Source organism: Tursiops truncatus, chromosome 13 (genome assembly GCF_011762595.2).
Source record: "Tursiops truncatus isolate mTurTru1 chromosome 13, mTurTru1.mat.Y, whole genome shotgun sequence".
Taxonomy (NCBI): domain Eukaryota; kingdom Metazoa; phylum Chordata; class Mammalia; order Artiodactyla; family Delphinidae; genus Tursiops; species Tursiops truncatus.
In genome coordinates this window covers 25,798,621-25,818,127 of record NC_047046.1, presented here as the reverse complement: position 1 = coordinate 25,818,127, position 19,507 = coordinate 25,798,621, and the positions used below count along the sequence as shown (strand labels likewise).

The 19,507-nt window shown below is 55.9% G+C and overlaps 1 protein-coding gene across 1 annotated transcript; it reads right to left on the bottom strand.

Moving 5' to 3' along the window:
- Positions 1–12,115: 12,115 nt before the first annotated feature.
- Positions 12,116–17,847, bottom strand: LOC101337520 (RIMS-binding protein 3C-like). The gene has a single exon (XM_019926256.3). The coding sequence runs from the start codon at positions 17,388–17,390 to the stop codon at positions 12,246–12,248; it is 5,145 nt and encodes a 1,714-aa protein (XP_019781815.2). The 5' UTR covers positions 17,391–17,847; the 3' UTR covers positions 12,116–12,245.
- Positions 17,848–19,507: the final 1,660 nt, after the last annotated feature.

Genomic DNA, 19,507 nt, shown 5'->3' with positions numbered 1-19,507 from the left:
CAAAGAAACATCCCTGGAATGGAGCTCAGTGGAGGACTATTTGAAGAAACTACTGAAAAGCTGTCAACGCCCGACTAACCAAAGACATGCAAATTAAAACATTTTTCTTTGCTTTTTTAACAAATTGGAAATCAGTTTCAAATGATAACCTTCAAACACAGTCAGGGGTCTGGTGGGTAATCACTCTCCTAATCACTCTTCACTCTACTGGAAGCATATAAATTACCTCAAAATTCATGAACATGAATTTGGCAGTAAGAGCCAAAAATAAAAATCTTTTAAAATGATCATACCCCCTTGGACCAGTAATTCCTCTTCTGGGATTTTGTTTTAAGGAAATTAACTGCATTTGTAGACTGTATGCTTGATGGTCGGTCTCTCTAACCAGACTGTAAACTTGAATTTGGAACCCCGGTGCCAGGAGCACACCTGAGACTTACAGGTACTCACTGGTCACTCGTTTCACTTGCGTTTGAAAATTAATGTATGAGTAATGATTCTCAATATCTTGTAATAACCTATAATGGAAGAGAATGTAAAAAAAGTATATATATTTATATATATATATAACTGAATCACTTTGCTGTACACCTGAAACTAGCACACTATAAATCAACTATATTTCAATAAAATATTTTTAAAATTAATGTATGATCATATTTTTAAAGTGTCATTTATAATAATGGCAAAATCATACACAAAGTAAATGACAATAGGGGATTGGTTAAATGGTCCACGTGATGGAATGGTAAACAGTCACTACGAATGGTATTTATAAATACCATTTTACAATTTGGAAGCATGCAAATGATATGAAGCAAAAAAAAAGAAAAGAAAGAAGCAAACTACAAAATTGTATGTACCTGATGCATGCAAAATATTGATCCGTGGAAAAGCAAATGAAGAAAATACATCGAAATATTTACAGAGGTTCTTCCTAGGGTTTGGGATTTTTTTAAATACATGGATATATTTTAGTGTGTGTTTTTTAAATATAAATTTATTTATTTATTTATTTTTGGCGGTGTTGGGTCTTTGTTGCTGTGCGCGGGCTTTGCTCTAGTTGCGGACAGTGGGGGCTACTCTTTGTTGCGGTGCGCGGGCTTCTCATTGCCGTGGCTTCTCTTGTTGCAGAGCACAGGCTCTAGGCGCATGGGCTTCAGTAGTTGTGGCATGAGGGCTCAGTAGTTGTGGCTCTCGGGCTCTAGAGCATAGGCTCAGTAGTTGTGGCTCACGGGCTTAGTTGCTCCGCGGCATGTGGGATCTTCCCGGACCAGGGCTCGAACCCGTGTTTCCTGTATTGGCAGGCGGATTCGTAACCACTGAGCCACCAGGGAAGTCCCTACATGTTTTAAAAGTTACTAATTCTCCTCCCCACAGTTTGTGCTCTGAAGTAACATTAACAGCTGTGCATCTACACTTCCTACTCTGATGTCAACATGTATCTCTTCACATCTTACCAAAAAAGATCTTACTTGTGTAGAATAGTTTTCTAGAAGTAGAATCTATGGGTTTAGTGATATGTGGGTGTTTTCAACTTGAATAGGTCCTGCCAGGTATACTTACCCAAAATGATGTAGCAATTCAGATCCTGAGCGTGAGGTTTTATTTTTCCTGCTTCTTTAACTTTCCAAAACATTCTAAATTCTGCATACGTAGTACATATTTTTTAAAGCCAGGAAAAACATGTCTGGGATGGGGGGCAGATTTCTAAATCACAGTGAGCTAGACTCTCACCATCTCTGTCCTGTTTACTGGTAGCCTTGCATGGTGTCCCCACCTCCAGGGGCCACCCCCAAGCCCACTTCCTGTCAAGCACTTCATAAAATCCAAGCATGGTTACGCTTCTGCTTCTAGTGCAATATCATTACATAGACACACTTAAAAAGTTGGGGGTGGTGGGGGACTTTCCTGGTGGTCCAGTGAGTAAGACTCTCCGCTCCCAATGCAGGGGCCTTGGGTTCGATCCCTGGTGGGGGAACTAGATCCCGCATGCATGCCACAACTAAGAAGCCCACATGCTGCAACTAAGACCCAGAGCAGCCAAAATAAAAAATAAATAAATAATAAAATAAGTAAATAAATACTAAAAAAAAACTTGGGAAGTTTTGATATAATATTAAGTGAAAATAGCAGATTTCAAAATTTTGTTTTCGCTAACAGCAACCCCGTAAAACTATATCTGGGTGGAAAGTAACGTGGAAATATAAAAACCACATAGTGGCAGGAATGGGAGAACCAGTGAGAATGAGGTGTGTTTTTTTGTCCCAACTCCCTCTGGATTCTGTGTGTCTAGTACAGGACCTAACCTCTCTGATCATCTTCCCCCATCAGTCATTTGGGAATAATAATGGCACCTGCCCCTGGGGCTCCTGGGAGGATTCAGTGAGATGAGGCTGGGCAGGTAGAGTCGAGTCAGGCTCTGGCAAGTCCTGGGTAAAGTAACTAGGATTGCTATGTCGCTATGTTGGTGTAGGATGGCTCAAGCCAGGCAGGAGAGCTGATCTGCTACTTTTTTTTTTTTAAATTGAAGTATAGCTAATGTACAATGTTGTGTTAGTTTCAGGTGTACAGCAAAGTGATTCAGTTACAATATATATGTATATGAATATACACATGTATTCTTTCTCAAGTTCTTTTCCCATATAGGTTATTACAAAATATCAAAGAGTTCCCTGTGCTATACAGTAGGTCCTTGTTGTTTATCTATTTTCTGTATAGTAGTGTGTATCTGTTCCTCCCAAATTCCTGATTTATCCCTCCCCCTGATCTGCTACTTTTACCATCATCCCATCTCAATAAAAACGGAAGAAAGAAAAAAAGAAAGGAAGGAAGGAAGGAAGGAAGGAAGGAGGGAAGAAAGAAAAACACACAAAATATCCCAAAAGAGTAAACTGCTGCTTCTTAACACGACAGCAAGATATAACAAATGAAAAAATACAGGATGCCCAGTTAAAATTTGCATTTCAGATCAACTAATAATATTTTAATATAAATATGTCCCATACAATATCACATCTCACCTCTCCTCCCCACCCCACCCCCCCCACCCCCTGGCCCCAACCCGTATCAGAAAACTCTGTTCCTTGTACATGCTGTGATTTCTCCTCCCACCTCTGGGCATTGGCACCCAGGGCTCCTGCTGCCTGGGCCACCCTTCTTCCTCCTCCCCACCTCTGCCTGGAGAACTCCTACCCAGCTCAGATGTCATCTCCTTCAGGAAGTCCCCCCTCCCCAATCCCAGGCTATTCATCCCGATCCAGTCCTGCTGCTGCTGCTGCTGCTGCTGGACAGGTGCCTTGAGGGCAGGAAGACTGTCTTGTTGCTTCTTGTAGACCCAGTACCAACCCTGCTCAAGCCTGACATCAAACAGGTGCTCAAGGACTTTTCCGGTGGTCCAGTGGTTAAGACTCCATGCTTCCACTGCAGGGGGAGCAGCTTCAATCCCTGGTCGGGGTACTAAGATCCCACATGCTGTGCAACATGGCCCAAAAATTAAAAAAAACAAAAAACAGGCGCTCAATAAAAAGTCAAAGGAATGACTGAATGAGTTTTCTCCCGACCCTGCTTCCCTCCTGCAGTAATGTACCCCACCTGCTGCTTCCCAAGCCCTGTGGGCTTCATTCATTCCTTGTCACAAGGGTTGCATGGCACATGGTACGTACAGGGGAGAGAGTGGCACTGCAGCAACTTGGCGTTCAGGCCGCCCAACGGGGAAGCAGAATTTCTCTTGCAAGAGCAGCAGCCCCGCCCGAATTTGAGCTGCTGATATTGGCTGCCAACATTGGTTCCTCACTGTAGGGACAGGCAAGCACTTCACGCATGTGGGCTTGCTACCCTTCAACACCACCTCTGAGAGAGGGGTGTTATTACCCCATTTTATAGATGAGAAAACTGAGGCTCAAAGAGGTTAAGGTCACCTGCCCAAGGTTACACAGCGAAGCTTGACCCAGGCCCCCCGACAGGCAAGAGCTCGGTGCAGCCTCTTGAAACAGCCAGCATCTGAAGAAAGGCCCCTAACGTGCACATTCTCTCCAGTTAAGGCCCTGCCTTGTGACAGGGCCCTTCCCTCACTAGCCCCCTCCCCTCACTTTGTAATCCCACAGCCCCAGGCAGAGCCAGGCACCCTGAGCCCAAAAGAGGCCACAACTCCTGATGGTCATTCAAGCCACAGTTGCTGACACTGAGGAGGAAGGAGGTGGGTACAGGCTAGTGAACAGCACACAGCGGGGGGTGCCCAGCGGACCAAGGTCAAGGCGGGAGATGAGAGAATGCTCACAGCAGGGCTGGACAGGGCTGGGAGCAGTGCAGGCTGCTTCAAGAGGTCCTGCCCTGGCTGGTGTGCCCTCTGCCTGGCACACCATTCCTCAGCATCATCAGCTCCAGCACCTCTCCAGGCCCGGCCGTTTTTCACTCTATCCTCACTCCCTGTTTCCCTCTCCATCCCTGCACCATCCATGATGACTCTATTGATCATCCACGGTTCACTGCTGCAGCCAGGTGCCTAGGACTGTGATCAGTAGTAATTTGGTTCACATGTGAATTAATAGCTGAGCCCCAAAGGCCAAACTTTGGGTGGGAGGCAGGGTGAGGCCAGGCAGGGGAGTAGCAGGTACTAACTCCTGAAGGGAGAGAAGGCTTTTTGAGGCACCCAGAGGAGGCTGGCAGGGCAGGTGCCAAGCACAGGGGACTGTGGGGGCATGATGAGAGTCAAGAGGTAGGGAGCATCGCCAGCCCGGGCCAGCTTCCAGGGTCTTGAACAAATTTGTGTGGGAGGCGTGCAGAGGAGCCCAATCCACCGATCACCCAGGGGAGGCAAGACAGTCCTGGAGCCCAGCTGAAGGTGTGGCACTGTCCCTAGGCAGACAGGCCAGGAGAGGTGAACGGTTTACTGTTATGTCGGCCAAGACATTCTTCTAAGTGAGAGAAGCAAGATCCAGAACAGTGTGGACGATGTAATCACATTTCTGGTTTTCAGAAATTATATATGTGTTTCCATTTCTATATGTGGTTGTTAAATTCCTAAAGAAAGCCAGGGCAAGAGACCCATGGGAGGAGGCGATGGGGAGGGGTGGGGAGTGAGTCTTCACATTTAACTCAAGGTGCTCCTGTATTGTTGGAATTGTTACATCACGTCTATGTATTATTTTTATTTTTTAGAAAAATAGGGAATTCCCCGGTGGTCCAATGGTTAAGACTGAGCTTCCACTGCAGGGGGCGTGGGTTCGATCCCTGGCTGGGGAACTAAGATCCCACATGCTGCGTGGCACGGCCAAAAAAAATTTTAAAAAAAAGAAAGAAAGAAAAATAATCAGGAATTAAAGAAAAAAAAAATCTCAGTGAAGCCTCCTTTTCTTGGGAAGCTTTGCCTGCCCGCTACTTGCTTGCAAACTCCCCCAGGCCTGGGCCTCCCGCTCCTGATAACCCCCCACCTTGCTCTTCAGTTTCCTGGTTGCCTCCACCATTAGACTGGCAGGGTCTGTTGTGGGGTCTGTCTGCAGGAAGCTGCGGCCCCTGCACCTGGCCCAGGGGAATGGATGGATGAAGGTGGGGGCCCTGTTGTCACTCTGAGTTGGCGAGGGTGTAGAGCAAGGCTGGCAGGTCTGTTTCTAGGGGAAGCCCATGGGGAGGCAGTTGGACCAGGATCCAAATCCTGGCCGTGCCACTGACCAGCTGGCTGCCCTAGAACTGATACCCATCAGCCTTAGTTCTCCCACCTGTGAAATGGCGCTGATAGCAGTGTCTACTCACTTGGCTTGGGTGGCCAGGCAGAAGCCCAGCAGAGCCTCCAACCGAGGAGGGGGGAAGAGGTGGGCAGAAGGAGGAGGGGGCAGGAGTGGAGAAGGTAGGCCCCTCCTGAATCCCAGCTGTGGGCAGTGTCCTGGGGGCTCTGCTGGGTCACCAGAGGGATGGTGGTGGACCAAGGCTGCACAGGGGGGGGAGCGCTTGGAATTTCCAAATTCCAGCTTTGCAGTTTTCTTTGGGGAGCCTCCTCCCTCACCAGGACCTAGTGGGGCTTCCTGTGCAGTAGGGGAGGGGCCAGCACCCTCGTGGCCTGTACACCAGGAAGCCCCTGGGCTGGGGCAGCAGGCTCTGGTCACAGTCACGAGGGAGGCTGGGCCCAACAGCCCTTATCTTGCCTGACCTTGTGGGGCTGACCACTCCCTCCATCTGGAAAATGTGGCCCCCTGCCCTCTCGGAGGCCTCTTTCTCCTTAAATCCCGATGGTCCTGGGGTGGGGCCTCAGAGCCCAATTCTACCCCTTGGCCCACCACCCTGAGGTGCCTTCACTGGCCCCAGCCCCAGCCACCTGCCAGACGCCTCCCCCTGGAGACCCTGGGGCGTCTCTGACTCAGCAGAGTCTGTACCTGCCCTGCTGCCCCCCCTCCCCCCGCGTCCCGCACACAGAGGGCCCTGTTGCCCAAGCCCTAACTACTGGCCACTCCCAGGCACTCCCGCCCTCCCCCACCAGCTCTACCAATTTGAATTCCTGACTATCCCTCCCTCTGGCCTCCTCCCTAGACTCAGGCCTGCCCCCAGGCTGGGGGAAGGAATCCTCCAGATAGATAAGGGCAAGGGGCAAAGGGACCCACCTGGGCTCAGACCCCCTGATCTGCCACCAACTTGCTGAACGACCTTGATGAATGACCTCCCATCTCTGAGCCCGAGTTTCTCCATCTGTAAAAAAGGGAAATAATTATACCCCCTGGATAAGGTGGCCTCGAGCATACATAAGCTGAGGCACATGGTGAGGGCTCCATACAGGCCAGTTCTCATTGGGAAGTGCGGCCACCAGGAGCCCCAGGCCAACTCTTTCTTAAGGCGGCGTCCAGTTTGATGTCTGCTCCACGCCTTGTCGCCAGGTCGGGATGCCTGCATGGAGGGCTCGAGGAGGACCCAGTCTGATAGGGGAAGCAGCAGAGTTAATGAGTAATTCCAGGCCATGGGGACTGTGCCTGGAGGCTGTCCATGCACCTGGGAGGGGCAGCCGAATCCAGTGGGGGTAGGTGGGATGGGGAAGGTGTGGGGAGATGGCCCCAAGACGCAATGGAGGGCACTTGTGAAGGACATCCGGAGTGAGCTGGCTGAAGGGGCCAGGCAGCTGGAAGGCCCATTTTAGGAGAGAGGAAACTGAGCAGGAGGGTCCAAGCCTCCAGGTGAGCCCCCTCTGACCAAAGCACCCTGACCAAGGGGATGTGACCCATGGGGTCCCTCAGGCTGAGGTCAGTGTCCTGGACGTCCAGCCAAGCAGGCACAGCGCATCAGGTGGTCGGTTACCGGAGGATGAAAGGGAATTTCCCTGAGGGCCCAGAGCACACTGGGGCCCGTAGCCAGGTATCAGAGACCAGGGCTTTTGAGAGAGGGGGAGCCTCTGTTCTGTTCATGGGTCCCAGAACAGACCCATGACAGACCCCCCCCAGCCAACAGGACTGGGACAGACTGGTGGGGTCTGCCATGGGTCCGTTCCTGTGGGACTGGCTGGGGTGTCCCTGGTGTCACCACAGCCCCAGGAACCCTCTGTGCCCAGGATCTGGAGCCAGCCTCACCTGGCGATATTGTCGGTTTCACAAGACCTGAGTTGGCTAGTGGGATCTGCCTTAGGTGGAACCCCTGACTCCCTGCCAGCCCCAACCCTGCTTCCAAATCCGACCTCCAGGGGGTGAGACAGGGAGACAGGGTGTTGACCAAAAGGTGAGATGAGCTTCAAATGGGCCTCAGAGGTGACTCTGAGCTTTTTATGTTGTGACCTCCGTGCTGTGTTGCTCATATGAACACAGATTTCATATAAGGACTCTGGAATTGATCAGTTAACATTATGGGTTTTTTTTAAATTATTCTGAACATAATAATTTAATATTTTCTTGAGAAGTCAGAATTGACGTTTTGGATATCAACTTTTTTTTTTTTTTTTTTAGTACCTTTATTGGAGTATAATTGCTTTACAATGGTGTGTTAGTTTCTGCTTTATAACAAAGTGAATCAGCTATACATATACATATATCCCCTTATCTCTTCCCTCTTGCGGCTCCCTCCCTCCCACCCTAACATTATGTTTTGAATATGCACATTGGCAGAGGGCAGTCACTGAGAGGAAGAGAGGGATGGATGGGCTGGCCCCAGGGGCCCCCAGCAGGATGGGGTTCCCCACAACAGGTGAGCCTCTGGAAGGGCTGGAGGAGCCACACGGCCATCTTCAGGCTGGTTTGTGGGTGCAGCTCTTGTCTACTTGTCGGTGAAGGGGGGTAAATCAGACCGACATTGTGGGGAGCGAGAATGGGACATGAGGTCCCTGATGAGAAATGACTGGGAGGAGGGCTGGCGAGGTGCTGGGCCCTGGCCAGAGGCCCCCAGGCAGAAGTGGCTGGCACCAGGACAGGCTCAGTGACCCTCGCTCCAGAACTCTCCGGACTCTCCGGATACTGCCAGTTTGCCCACTCCATAGCTCCCTCTGCCCTCTGGCCAGCTGAGCTTCCATCCCCCATCCCTTCCTGGGCAGGCCTGAACAGGCTTTGGGCCTCCAGGTCGTCTGGTCAGTAGGGAGGGGCCCAGGCCAGGCATCTGCTCTTCTTCAGCTGCTCACCTTGCTGCACCTGTGTGGCCTCCCCCTGCCCCTGCTCAAAGCCTTCAGGACCTCAGGGCCCCAGGGGGAAGAGAGGTGGGCCCAGAACCATCTGCCCTGCGACCGACCCACACCCCCATCACCTGTGCCCTCACCAGCTTCTTTGGTCTTCCTTTGGGTCCTGACTCTGGGCCACGTGCTCGGTACATATGACCTGCTCAAATCAACCCTCCTGCCCCAGCCCTGCCACAGATGAGGAAACTGAGGCTCAGAGAGGCCTCCCAGCTGTCCACTGGCAGGCTAGGGTTCAGACCCAGGTGGCTGCTCAGTGGCCTCCCCCAGCCTGCCAAGCCCTGCGTTTCTTTGCTCATTCACTGACACTTCCTGTGGCCTCGGGGACACTGGGGTTGGCCAGTCTCCCCAAGGATGGAGGAAGGATGGCTTCTGTGGGTACATGGGGGACCCCCCAGGGTGCTCTGGGGAGAGGGCAGGGAGAGAACAGGGCTGGGCGGGGCCTGAATCCCAAGCCTACAGGGTCAGAGACTTTTCCTGCTGCCCTGACCCAGGGGTGCGGTCCCTGCAGAGCAGCCCTCGGTGCGCGCAGGCTGCCCCCTGGTGGCGGCGTGAGAAAGCTCCCGCGGACTGACTTTGAAACCCTTCCAGGAGAGGGGGCCCTCGCCAGCAGGAGGGCACCTGTCCCCATCCCCTCCCCGCCAGCCCGTGCCACTGCTCCCTGAGTTTCCCCAAATGTCCAATCGCTCATTATTCCCATGAGTCGGGGCCTTTGCTGTTCCCTCCGCCTAGGATGACCCCCTCCTCACCTGCCCCAGTGCCCGCGATCAGAATCACAGCCTTCCTCTGCTTCCCAGGGTCCATGTCTGACTCTATTCCAGAGGATGGGGAGGCCCAGTACGTGATGTGAACCCCCAGAGCCCTGCACAGGAGCCACACACAGAGGATGATCAAAAATTGCTAGCTCTGGGCTTCCCTGGTGGCGCGGTGGTTAAGAATCTGCCTGCCAATGCAGGGGACACAGGTTCGAGCCCTGGTCCGGGAAGATCCCACGTGCCGCAGAGCAACTAAGCCCGAGAGCCACAACTACTGAAGCCCGCGCACCTGGAGCCCGTGCTCCGCAGCAAGAGAAGCCACTGCAATGAGAAGCCGGCTCACTGCAACGAAGAGTAGCCCCCGCTCTCCGCAACTAGAGAAAGCGTATTTATTGAGGATCTGCTATCTGCCAGGCAATGAACAAGCCAAAGAGCTCCCTGCCTTTGTGGGGCTTACATTCCAGCTGGGGTGGGGTGACTGCAGGGATGGAACACGGACAGTATAAAAACCACAGGTGACATACCAGGTGTGGATAAGGGCAACGGAGAAAAACAGGCAGGGTGGGGGCAGGAGGGAGGGGTGGGGTGCCACTTCCTAGCCATGACACAGACTACTCTGCAGCTATCGGAAAAAAGGTGAGAGATGCTGGCCAATGGTCAGGAGAGGAGGTTAAGTAAAAACTGATGGGACGGACTTCCCTGGTGGCACAGTGGTTGGGAGTCCGCCTGCTGATGCAGGGGACGGGGGTTCGTGCCCCGGTCTGGGAGGATCCCACATGCCGTGGAGCGGCTGGGCCTGTGAGCCATGGCTGCTGAGCCTGTGCGTCCGGAGCCTGTGCTCCACAACGGGAGAGGTCACAACAGTGAGAGGCCCGCGTACCGCAAAAAAAAAAAAAAAAATACTGATGGGACAATATGGCTAGCATAATTCTCCTTGGGTTACATTTGTGGTTCCCATGGAATGACAGCTACTGTGTTTAATTTTGAAAGTGCTGGATTAAGTTTCTATCCTCTTGCTAAATTGTCGTTGCTCTTCCAGTATGTGGGGAGCATACTTGTGCCCCCCCCTCAGACTGTGGGAAGCCCACTGAGCCCTCCAACCTGAGCCCACGCCCCGGGAGGGGCTGGGTAGTTCTCTCTTGCAAAAACAGCTTTCTTGTGGGCCTCTCTCATGGGCCTCAGGTTCTATTCTGGGTTGTGAGCTCACAAAGATCTGATGATTTGAAAGATTGTGAAAGCTGAGAGATGTTTGCACGCCCGTGTTCACAGCAGCATGATTCACAAGGGCCCAAAAAAGTGGAAGCAACCCCGATGTATGAATGGATAAACAAAATGTGGTCCATCTATACAATGGAATATGATTCAGCCTTAAGAAGGAACAAAACTGTGACACCTTTACAACATGGATGAAACTTGAGGACATTATGCGCAGTGAAATAAGTCAGACACCAAAAGACAATTTACTGTGCAAGTCCACTTACATGACCTCCCTGGAGTAGTCAAATTCGTACAGACAGAAAGTAGATTAGAGGTTACCGGGGGCTGAGGGAGGGGGTGGGAAGCTGTCGTGTAATGGGTGTAGAGTTTCAGTTTTGCAAGATGAAAAGACATTCTGGAGATGGGTTGCACAACACTGTGAATGTACTTAGCACTATGGAACCGTACACTTAAAAATGGTTGAGATGGTAAATTTGATGGTATGTATATTTCATCCAAATTTTAAAAAAATAAGAAATTGTGATCCGGTCTGGGTTGCCCCTCCAGCCAGCCGAGGAGACTCTGTGCCAGCCTTCTCACTGGAAAGCCAGGTGGTTGTGCGGGAGAGGGGGTGGTCATGGCCCTCAGTGGACAGTTTCCTTCCAGGCTGAGACCTGAAGCTTCTGCTCACAAGTGGTGAGTATGTGCATGCACCTCATGGCCTCCACGCTGGTTCCTGTGTTCTCTGAGGATAAGGCAGGTTGGGTTGAGGCATCCCCTGGGCCTGCCCCTCCTTGTTCCCACCTCAGCCCAGGGGGCAGCACAGTGGAAACTTCTGGACCCGATTCACCAACTCCCCAGAGAACCTGCCCTTAGCTCCAATCCTTCTGGCCGGATGCTTCCAATCAGTTCCCCTTGCCCCCAGGGAAGGTGGTGCCCTTTCTCTGATAGCAGTGGGGACATGGGGAAAAGTGGAACATCAAATAGAAGCAGAGAAGAATGAAGACCACCCTTGGTCCCCACCTTCTGGAGTGGGAGCCCCCAGAGGACCATGGGAGGAAGCAGCACGGCAGCCCTGTGACCTGAGACAAGGGGACCCTCTGAGTCTCAGTGACTCTTCTGTGAATGTGGACACGCCCTCCCAGGGAGGCCCCTCAGAAGTGAGAAGCGCTGGGGAAAGATACAGAGGGGGACCCCCAGCTGGGATGCACTGACCCCACCCTCCACAAAGGGCTGACCCCAGGGACACAGTCTGCCTGCAGGGACACCTTGTGGGGCCCTGCTTCTCAGCCCTGGCTCTTCGCTGGACCCTCCACAGCCCTGCCAGCCAACGCTGACCTGAGCCTCCCTAAAGGGTTCGCACCCTCCCCCCCACCCCCAGCCAGGGAAACATGTCTGCAGAGAGGGAGGAGAGGCGGGCTTGGTTCCTTGGTTGTGCTTTCACTTCTAAAACATCCTTTTTCTTTTCTTCTATGAACATTTTAATGAGGAGTTGAACAAAAGATAGAAAAAATAACATTCTGATGGCTTTTTTTTTTATTTAAGAAGCAGGCTTTTCTTGAGACTTTCATACAAGGCAATGGGTGAGTAAGGCTAAACTCCTAAAGAAAACGCGTACTGGTGATGGAGCAGAAAAAGGCACTTCTCCCAAAACCTGCTGGTTACCAGCCTGTCAGCCTCTCGGGGGCTACTTGCTCTGCTTTCTTCTGGAAACAGGTCCATTCAGACCTAAGCCCTGCTGTCCTCGAGGCCAGGAGGACTGGGATGGCCGAGTGTTCCGAGCATTGGTGCATGGAGCGGGCGCTGCACACAAAGTGAGGAGGGCTTGGTGGTGGGTCCGCATGTGGGGTGCAGGTGGCTAGAGCGGGGAGCTGCACTCGCTCTCCCTGGAGGGACATGTGATCCAGCAGGTGGACTGAGACCAGGCCTCTGTGGCCACCCGACTCCCCATAGTAGAATCCCTTGTCATCCGCAGGCCCATAGACAGTGACCACATCCCCCACCCTCAGTGACATCTTGCCCTTCACCAGGCCCCCTGCCGGCCCATCCCTGGGGTCATAGTCCAGAGCCGCCACCATGGTCTTTGGAGTCCACAGTGAGGGCCTTCTGGGGCTCCCCTGCGGCAGGGGGAAGGAGCCCTGGGGGCCTCCAAGCCCCCCAAAGTCATCGAGTTGGGCCACGGAGGGCAGGTACCCTTGCCCCAGCAAATGCCACCTCCCACCAGTCCACTCCGTGCCCGTGTCCACCTTGTCCACCAGGTGCCTGGGGATGTTGCCCACTTGCCCATCGTGTTCGCCACGATAGAAGCCGTGGGTGTCCTGAGGGCCCCACACTCTCAGCAACTGCCCTTTCCGGAAGGTCAGCTCCTCCTCTGCAGCCTCGGGGGTGGCAGACATCACCAGTGGGATGTAATCAGAGAGGGCCACAAAGAGCTTGGCTGGAGGGTCTACCCTCGTTCCCAGCGGTGGGTCGCCACCCCTGGACATCCTGATGACCCTGCTGGATGGAGCGGGGCACAGTGCCAAGCTGGGCTCCTGGAACCAGCCCTCTCTCTTGCCCCCCAGAGCCTGACCTGGTCTGCTCTGTCTCCTGAGCTCCTTCCTCTGCTCTCGCCCCTCTCTGCCCCATAGACCGAAGCGCCCTGCCTCCTCCTGCAGAATGTCACAGAAGTCAGACACGTATCGCTGGCTGGTGCCCAGCTGGGGAGGGGTGAATGCTGGAGCATTTTGCTTTTGTCTGAGGACCTTCTCAAGGGCAGCCTTCTCCTGACACGGCTCTTTCCTGGGTCCACACTCAGGGGACCGACAGATGACTCCTGCAGCAGGGCTTTGGCTGGTGCCCATGTGCCGGTACTGGTCCTCTTCCCCCCGAGACTGGCCCTGGGGCAGAGGTGGCCTGTGGTTCCGGGGACTCTTCTGGAAGAGCTGGTCCTTTCTGGAGAGCTCCCGGGCCTCTGTGGGCCTCTGGGCTTGGCTGTCTGACCCTGCACTTGGAAATTCTCCGTCTGAACTCAGTCTGGGCTTCAGGGACTGCCTCCTTGGGGGTTCTTCAGGGAATGCTTCTAGAAACTTGGCCTGGGGCTCCCCGCAGCTTCCGGGGCTGTGGGGACTGGCCTTGGCCCTCGGGGGAGTCAGCACCAGCCTCTGAGGGCAGATGGGGAAGGTCATTCTGCCAGTGGACGGGTCCCCACAGGTGCAGCTAAAGGGAGACATCTCTGGCAATCGGAGACAGGTGACGCAGTTGTGAGGGATCTGAGCCGGCACTGAATCCACGGATTCTCCACAGAAGGACATGGTTCTCACCGAGATATTCTGGCACATCGGTGGCAGCTGGAGCTGGGAAAATTCCAACAGGATGCTCCCGGCGGTGGCATCGGCCACCTCTGCCACCTTGAGTCCATCGGCATACACAGCATAGCCAGTGACCTGGACTCCGTTGGAGGACCCAGCTGAGTCGATGGTCACGGGGAGCCAGCTGACCACCAGGCGGCCTGGTGAGGCATGGTGCTCCACCAGCACGTCCAGTGGAGGGTCAGGGGGGCCCGCCAAGGGTGTGTTGAAGGTGATGGTTGAGGACATTGTTTCCCAGCGCTCCGGCAGCGAGTCCCACGGTGGGTACACCTCCACCCTCACCTGGTACCTCGTGCCGGGATGCAGGTGGTGGAAGGTGTAGCAGCTCACGCCCGCTAGGGTCAGGGCACACTCCAGGTCATCCAGGTACACCATGTGGGGGTGGCTGCTGCCAACCCAGGTGATCTCGGCCGACGTGGCTGCAACACTCTTCAGGTAAAGTTGCGTAGGGGCCACACAAAAGACACTGTTGGTCCCCAGAAGAGGTCTGGAGAAGCCCCGCTTGCCCATGCTCTGCTGAGAGCCCAGCCAGCCATCTTCCATCTTGGCATCTGAGATTTCTATTGCCACTTCGGTCTTGGAGCCCACCCTCACCGTTGTCGCGTGTGGCTCCCTGTCCACAGTCCCCTGGGCTTTCCCAGGTACTAAGCTGTGACCAGTGTCTTCCTTCGAAGCTTTGCCCTGCCCAGCCAGGAGTCGAGTGGGGCCAAAGTCAGGGAACTCATGGGGCAGGCAGCCCAGGATGTCACTATCTGAAATCTGCTCCACCAGGTTGGACTGCACCAGCCCCTGCCGGCCGTCCTCAAGCTCCCCTTTGTAGAAGCCGTCCTCATCCATGTCCCCAAAGACATACACGTAATCCCCAGCAGTGAGCAGCAGTTCGCTCTCGGGGTGCTTGTTGGGCCCTTCAAATGGGTTGTAGCTATACCGAGCCAGAAAGATCTTGAGCTTGGGGGTGGTGGGGGCCTCCGAACCCCCCACTTCCAGGGTTGAGGACACGCTATAGGGCTCCAGATCTTCCACCTCGCTGGCTGTGTCCACGTCCAGAGTAGGGCAGGATGGCACAGGGGCCCACATGGACTCCACCTCAGAGGAGGAGTTCGACTGGGAGCTGGTTTTCTTGGCCTGGGAGCTGGTTTTCTTGGCCTGGGGCCTGGAGTCCAGAGGTCGGCTGCTTGGGACTCTGTCTGGCACTTTGGGGGCACTGGTTGCCTCCCCGAGGGCAACTGGGTTCTCCAGCAGGAAGTCTTCCTTCTCCTGTTTGGCTCTGCTAGGCTGAGACGATGCTTGGTCCTCAGGCCCTAGCTGCAACTTGGTTCTTCCACTGCTTCTCACTTGGGACTCCGGGGCTGGCGGGGCCTCGCGGGGTTCCTGGGGAGGGTGACCAGGCTGACACTGCAGTGCCCGCATCTCCTCCCAGGCCGTCTGGAGATCACACAGGGCCTTCTGCTGGTCGTGCAGCAGCTGTTGCTGCCTGTCCTGCCCTCGTGCCGCCTGCTGCAACAGCTGCCTCGCCAGCAAGCCGGCGGCGTTGCGCTCCCGGCACGCGAGGCCCAGCTGCCCGCGCACGTCTTTGTTCTCGGCCGCCACCTTTCCCATCCAGTCGGCCTGGGCCTGCAGCCGCGCGTTCTCCTTCGCCAGCCAGGCGCCTTCGCGGAGCGCCGCCTGCAGCCTCGCCTCGGCCTTCTCGCCGCGTCGCCGCGCCGCCGCCGCCTGCGCGCCCAGCTCCGCGCACTCTCGCCGCTGCGCGCTCAGCTCGCGCTCCAGTGCCTGTACTTGGCTCCGCGCCTCCTCGCATGGCGCGCTCTGGCCGCCCGCCTCCGCCCGGGCGCTGCTGGTGGCCTGCTGCAGGGTCAACTGCCTCTGTAGGCGCAGCACCTCCCGCTGGGACTCGCGTTGCAGCCGGTCCAGGTCTCTGACGTTGAGCCACTGGGCGCAGGCGGCGCCCCCCGCAGCGAGCGGGGCGCTGCTGAGTCCCGAGGCGATGCGCGCCTGCAGTAGGTGGCACTCCTGCCGCAGCTCTTCGATCTGCTTGTCCTTGTCCAGCAGCACGCTAGCCTGCTCCGACAAGTCCCGCGCACGCTGGCGGGCGAAGGCCTGGCACAGCTCCAGGCCCGCGCGGCTCTCGCCGGGCACAGGCGCGCTCACAGCACGCTGGTTGGTCTCCTGCAGCTTGTGGGCCCGGTCCTCCAGGCGCCGCGCGAGGTCGGTCAGCTCGGCATGCTTCACCTTGAGCCGCTTCACCTTCTTGTCCGCCTTGTCGGAGAAGCCCGCGCGCCGCAGCTGCAGGTTCTCTTCGCGCAGGCCGGAGCAGCGGCGCGCCAGGACCTGCAGCGCCTCGGACAGCTCCAAGTTCTGCTTCAGCAGCTCGCTGTAGTCCGGGCCCGGCGGCAGGGGGTTCAGGGCTTCGCAGGGCTGACTCCCGGACTCTTCCCCTCCTCGCAGGTCGCTAGGTCTCCTGCGCTCCGATAGTGGCGGCGGGGGGCTCAGGGACCCCGGGATGGAGGCGTCTGGAGAGGAGGATTCGGGGGCCTTGGGGCGACTCAGGGTGCTGTCGAGCGAGAGGGAACGCGCTGGTGCCAAGGAATCGAGGGAGCTGGCGCGCGCGGGGAGCACGCTGTCCGGGGAGTTGGAGCACGCCGCGGGCACCCGGTCGAGGGAGCGGGAGCGCGCGCGGGCGCCCGCGCTCAGGCCGTCAAGGGGTTCTAGTCGACATGAGGACTTGGCGGCGGCCTCAGGAGGTCGCTCTTCTGAAGAATGCGCGGCCTGGGGGTCGGGGGTGCCGGACAAGGCGGGGTGCCAGCGGAAGTGTTCCAGAATGTACTTGAGGAAGAGCTGGCGCTCCACGTCGAGTGCCGCCTGCAGGTGGCGGATGCGCGAGGCCTGCTCTCCGTTCGTTTCCCAGCGGAGCTGCGCCAGCACTTCCTGCAGGCGACAGCGGCACTGCGCTGCGGCCTCTTCGGGCGCCCCCGCACGGCCGCAGTAGCCGCGGTTCATCAGCTCCTCTGCCAGCTGGCGCTGCAGCTCCCGGGCCTCGCGCACCACGCCATCGCGCTCGCGGTGCAGCAGCTGCTGCAGCTGTCTCATCTCGGCCTCCTTCCAGCGCAGCAGCTGCCGGATCTCGGCTTCGCGCTCCCGCAGCACCTCCTCCTGCAGCTGCCGCAGCTCCCGGCTGCGCTGCGCCTCCCACTTGGAGCGCAGGTGATCAACCAGCTGTTGCCGTTCCTGCTCGGCCTCCTCCCGCTGCTGCCGCGCTTGGGCAGCGAAGCGCCGCCGCTCCTCCCGCCCGCGCGCCCGCTCCGCCTCCAGCTCGGCCCGCAGCTTCTCCAGCTCGGCCCGCAGCTTCTCCAGCTCACGCCTCTGCTCCTCCAGCGCCGCCGCCGCCGGGCCCGGAGTAGCCGGCTTCTTGGGTGTCACGCGGCCGCCGCCAGAAGGGCTGGGCGAGTCCTTGGTCATGGTGGTCGCGGCCGGGCAAGACGCCTGACCTCTCTTGGCCCAGGCCGCCGCTCGCCAACGGCCGCTGCCCTGGCCGCGGTCAACCGTCCCGCGCGCCCCTTCCGGGGTCCCTGAGGGTTCCCGCGCGCCCCTTCCGCCTCTGGGCGCGTTCTCCCACCCTCTGCAGTGGGTGAGGCTACCCCGTGCTCCTCTCCCGGCTGCCTATGTTGGCGCTGGGCTCTAGACACCCAGGCTAGACACAGCTCCTGTCCTTCCCAGGATGCCCACGAGTCTCGCTGGCCCCAGGCCTCTCCCTGATCCTGGCACTATATCTCTTACGACCCACCCCGGCCCTCTTCCAGGCACTGGACAATCCCTTTCAGGCCAAGGAACCCGTGGGAAGCCTGAGCTGCTTCTCTGGGCATAGAGAAAGGGGGCTCAGTGTTTGGCTCAAGATCACCAATGGATTCAGGTGGTGTGGTGGCTGGAAACTGCAACAGGATATGCCCAAACTTGGGGGTGTGCCCTGGGCTCACCCAGAGGAGGGGGCATCTGGCTCCTGCATCTCCACTGTGCCTACCCATCCAAGGACCCCTTCCAAGGACTGTTTAAACCTCCTATACCCATTTTACAGAGAAGTCTCAAGTCCATGACCTGGGCATGGTGCCAGCCGAGACAGGGGACAAGTGTTCCTTCGAGGACCATAGCCCTGGCCTGTGATTACTTGGTTCATTTTCACAGTCATCCCGCAAGGACGCTCAGAGAGATAAGGGCCTCCCCACAGTCACATGGCCCAGAAGTAGCTAAGTTGGAATTCAAACCTGCAAAATTATACCTCCAGATTCCATGGGCACTCTGATGCCATCTGGTCAATCTCAGGGTCGCAGGTGGGAGGACCCCTACCCAGTCTTTCTCTCAGTGGGGAGCCTTACATTTCATATCTGCAGAAGGATAAGAGGGTCAAGTGGAACCCAGAGACTGGGACGGCCAGTTGGAGAGGCAGGGAGGGAGGTGAAGGATGGGGCCACCATGAGGGCCCAACCTGCCCTTTGGTCAGACTCAGGAGTGCCCGGGGCTACCTGCTTTCCCAAAAAGTAAAGCCAAAGGCCTGTATGGGCCCTGCTGGGTCCCCACACCACCTCCCTGGATACAGCAAGGCCAGAGAACTTTCCATGGCTTTCCAAGGGGCAGTGTGTCAGATGGTTAGGGCTGGTGGGACTTTGGAAGCAAATAGTCCTTAAGCTTTTCGAGCTGCTCCCATGTTCTCATCTGTAAAATGGGCTAATAATGCAGCTCCCTCCCTTGCTGTGTGACCTCCCAGAGTTTCCTGACCTCTCTGAGCATCCATTTCCTCTGTGAGGTTTCAAGGAGGTAAGAGTATACAGTGCCCAGAGCAAGACTCTCTAGCAGCTCACTGATTTTAATTCTAGTCCCTCTTTCACAGCTAAGGAAACTGAGGTCTGCAAGGTAAGAATTTGGCTGAAGTCAGGCAGGGCCTCCATGGTGGAGGCAGCCCAGGTACTCTCTGAGTTCCCTGGGACTCACTCCATATACCTCAGGGCAGGTGGGAAGCCTCAGAGTCTGGGGCATCCATCCAGGCTTTGCCACTTTTTGGCTGAGGGACCACTGATGACTTCACCTCTCAGCCTCTTCACAATGTGTATATTGGTAGCACCAGCCTCCCAGGGTTGGAGGCACACCAGGGCTCTGTTGGCCGAGCGCTGGGTGTATAGTAGGTGCTGCACTGAGGTCTGTGCAAGTTCCTATCTCCCCATCTAGGGCTTGGCCTGGACCTTCACAAGCTTCTTCCAGGAGTCTGAAGAATTCCCCTGGCTCAAAGGCCTCTGGGCCTTTGCATGCGTTGTTTCCCCTGCTGGGATGCCAACCTGGCCCGACACAAAGGTAACATGTGCCATGCTCCATGCTAATGCTCGCCATTCGGTATTTATTTATTTATTTATTTGCCATACCACCATGAGGCTTGTGGGATCTTAGTTCCCCATTCAGGGATTGAACCTGCGCCCTCGGCAGTCAAAGTGTGGCGTCCTAGCCACTGTACCGCCAGAGAATTCCCTGCCATACAGTATTCAAACCACCCATTTCACAGATGAGAAGTCCCAAGCCGCAGTGGGTTAAGA

What these genes read in the sequence shown, in the direction of transcription:
- LOC101337520 (XM_019926256.3), bottom strand. Translation starts at nt 17,390, where the DNA reads ATGACCAAGGACTCGCCCAGCCCTTCTGGCGGCGGCCGCGTGACACCC.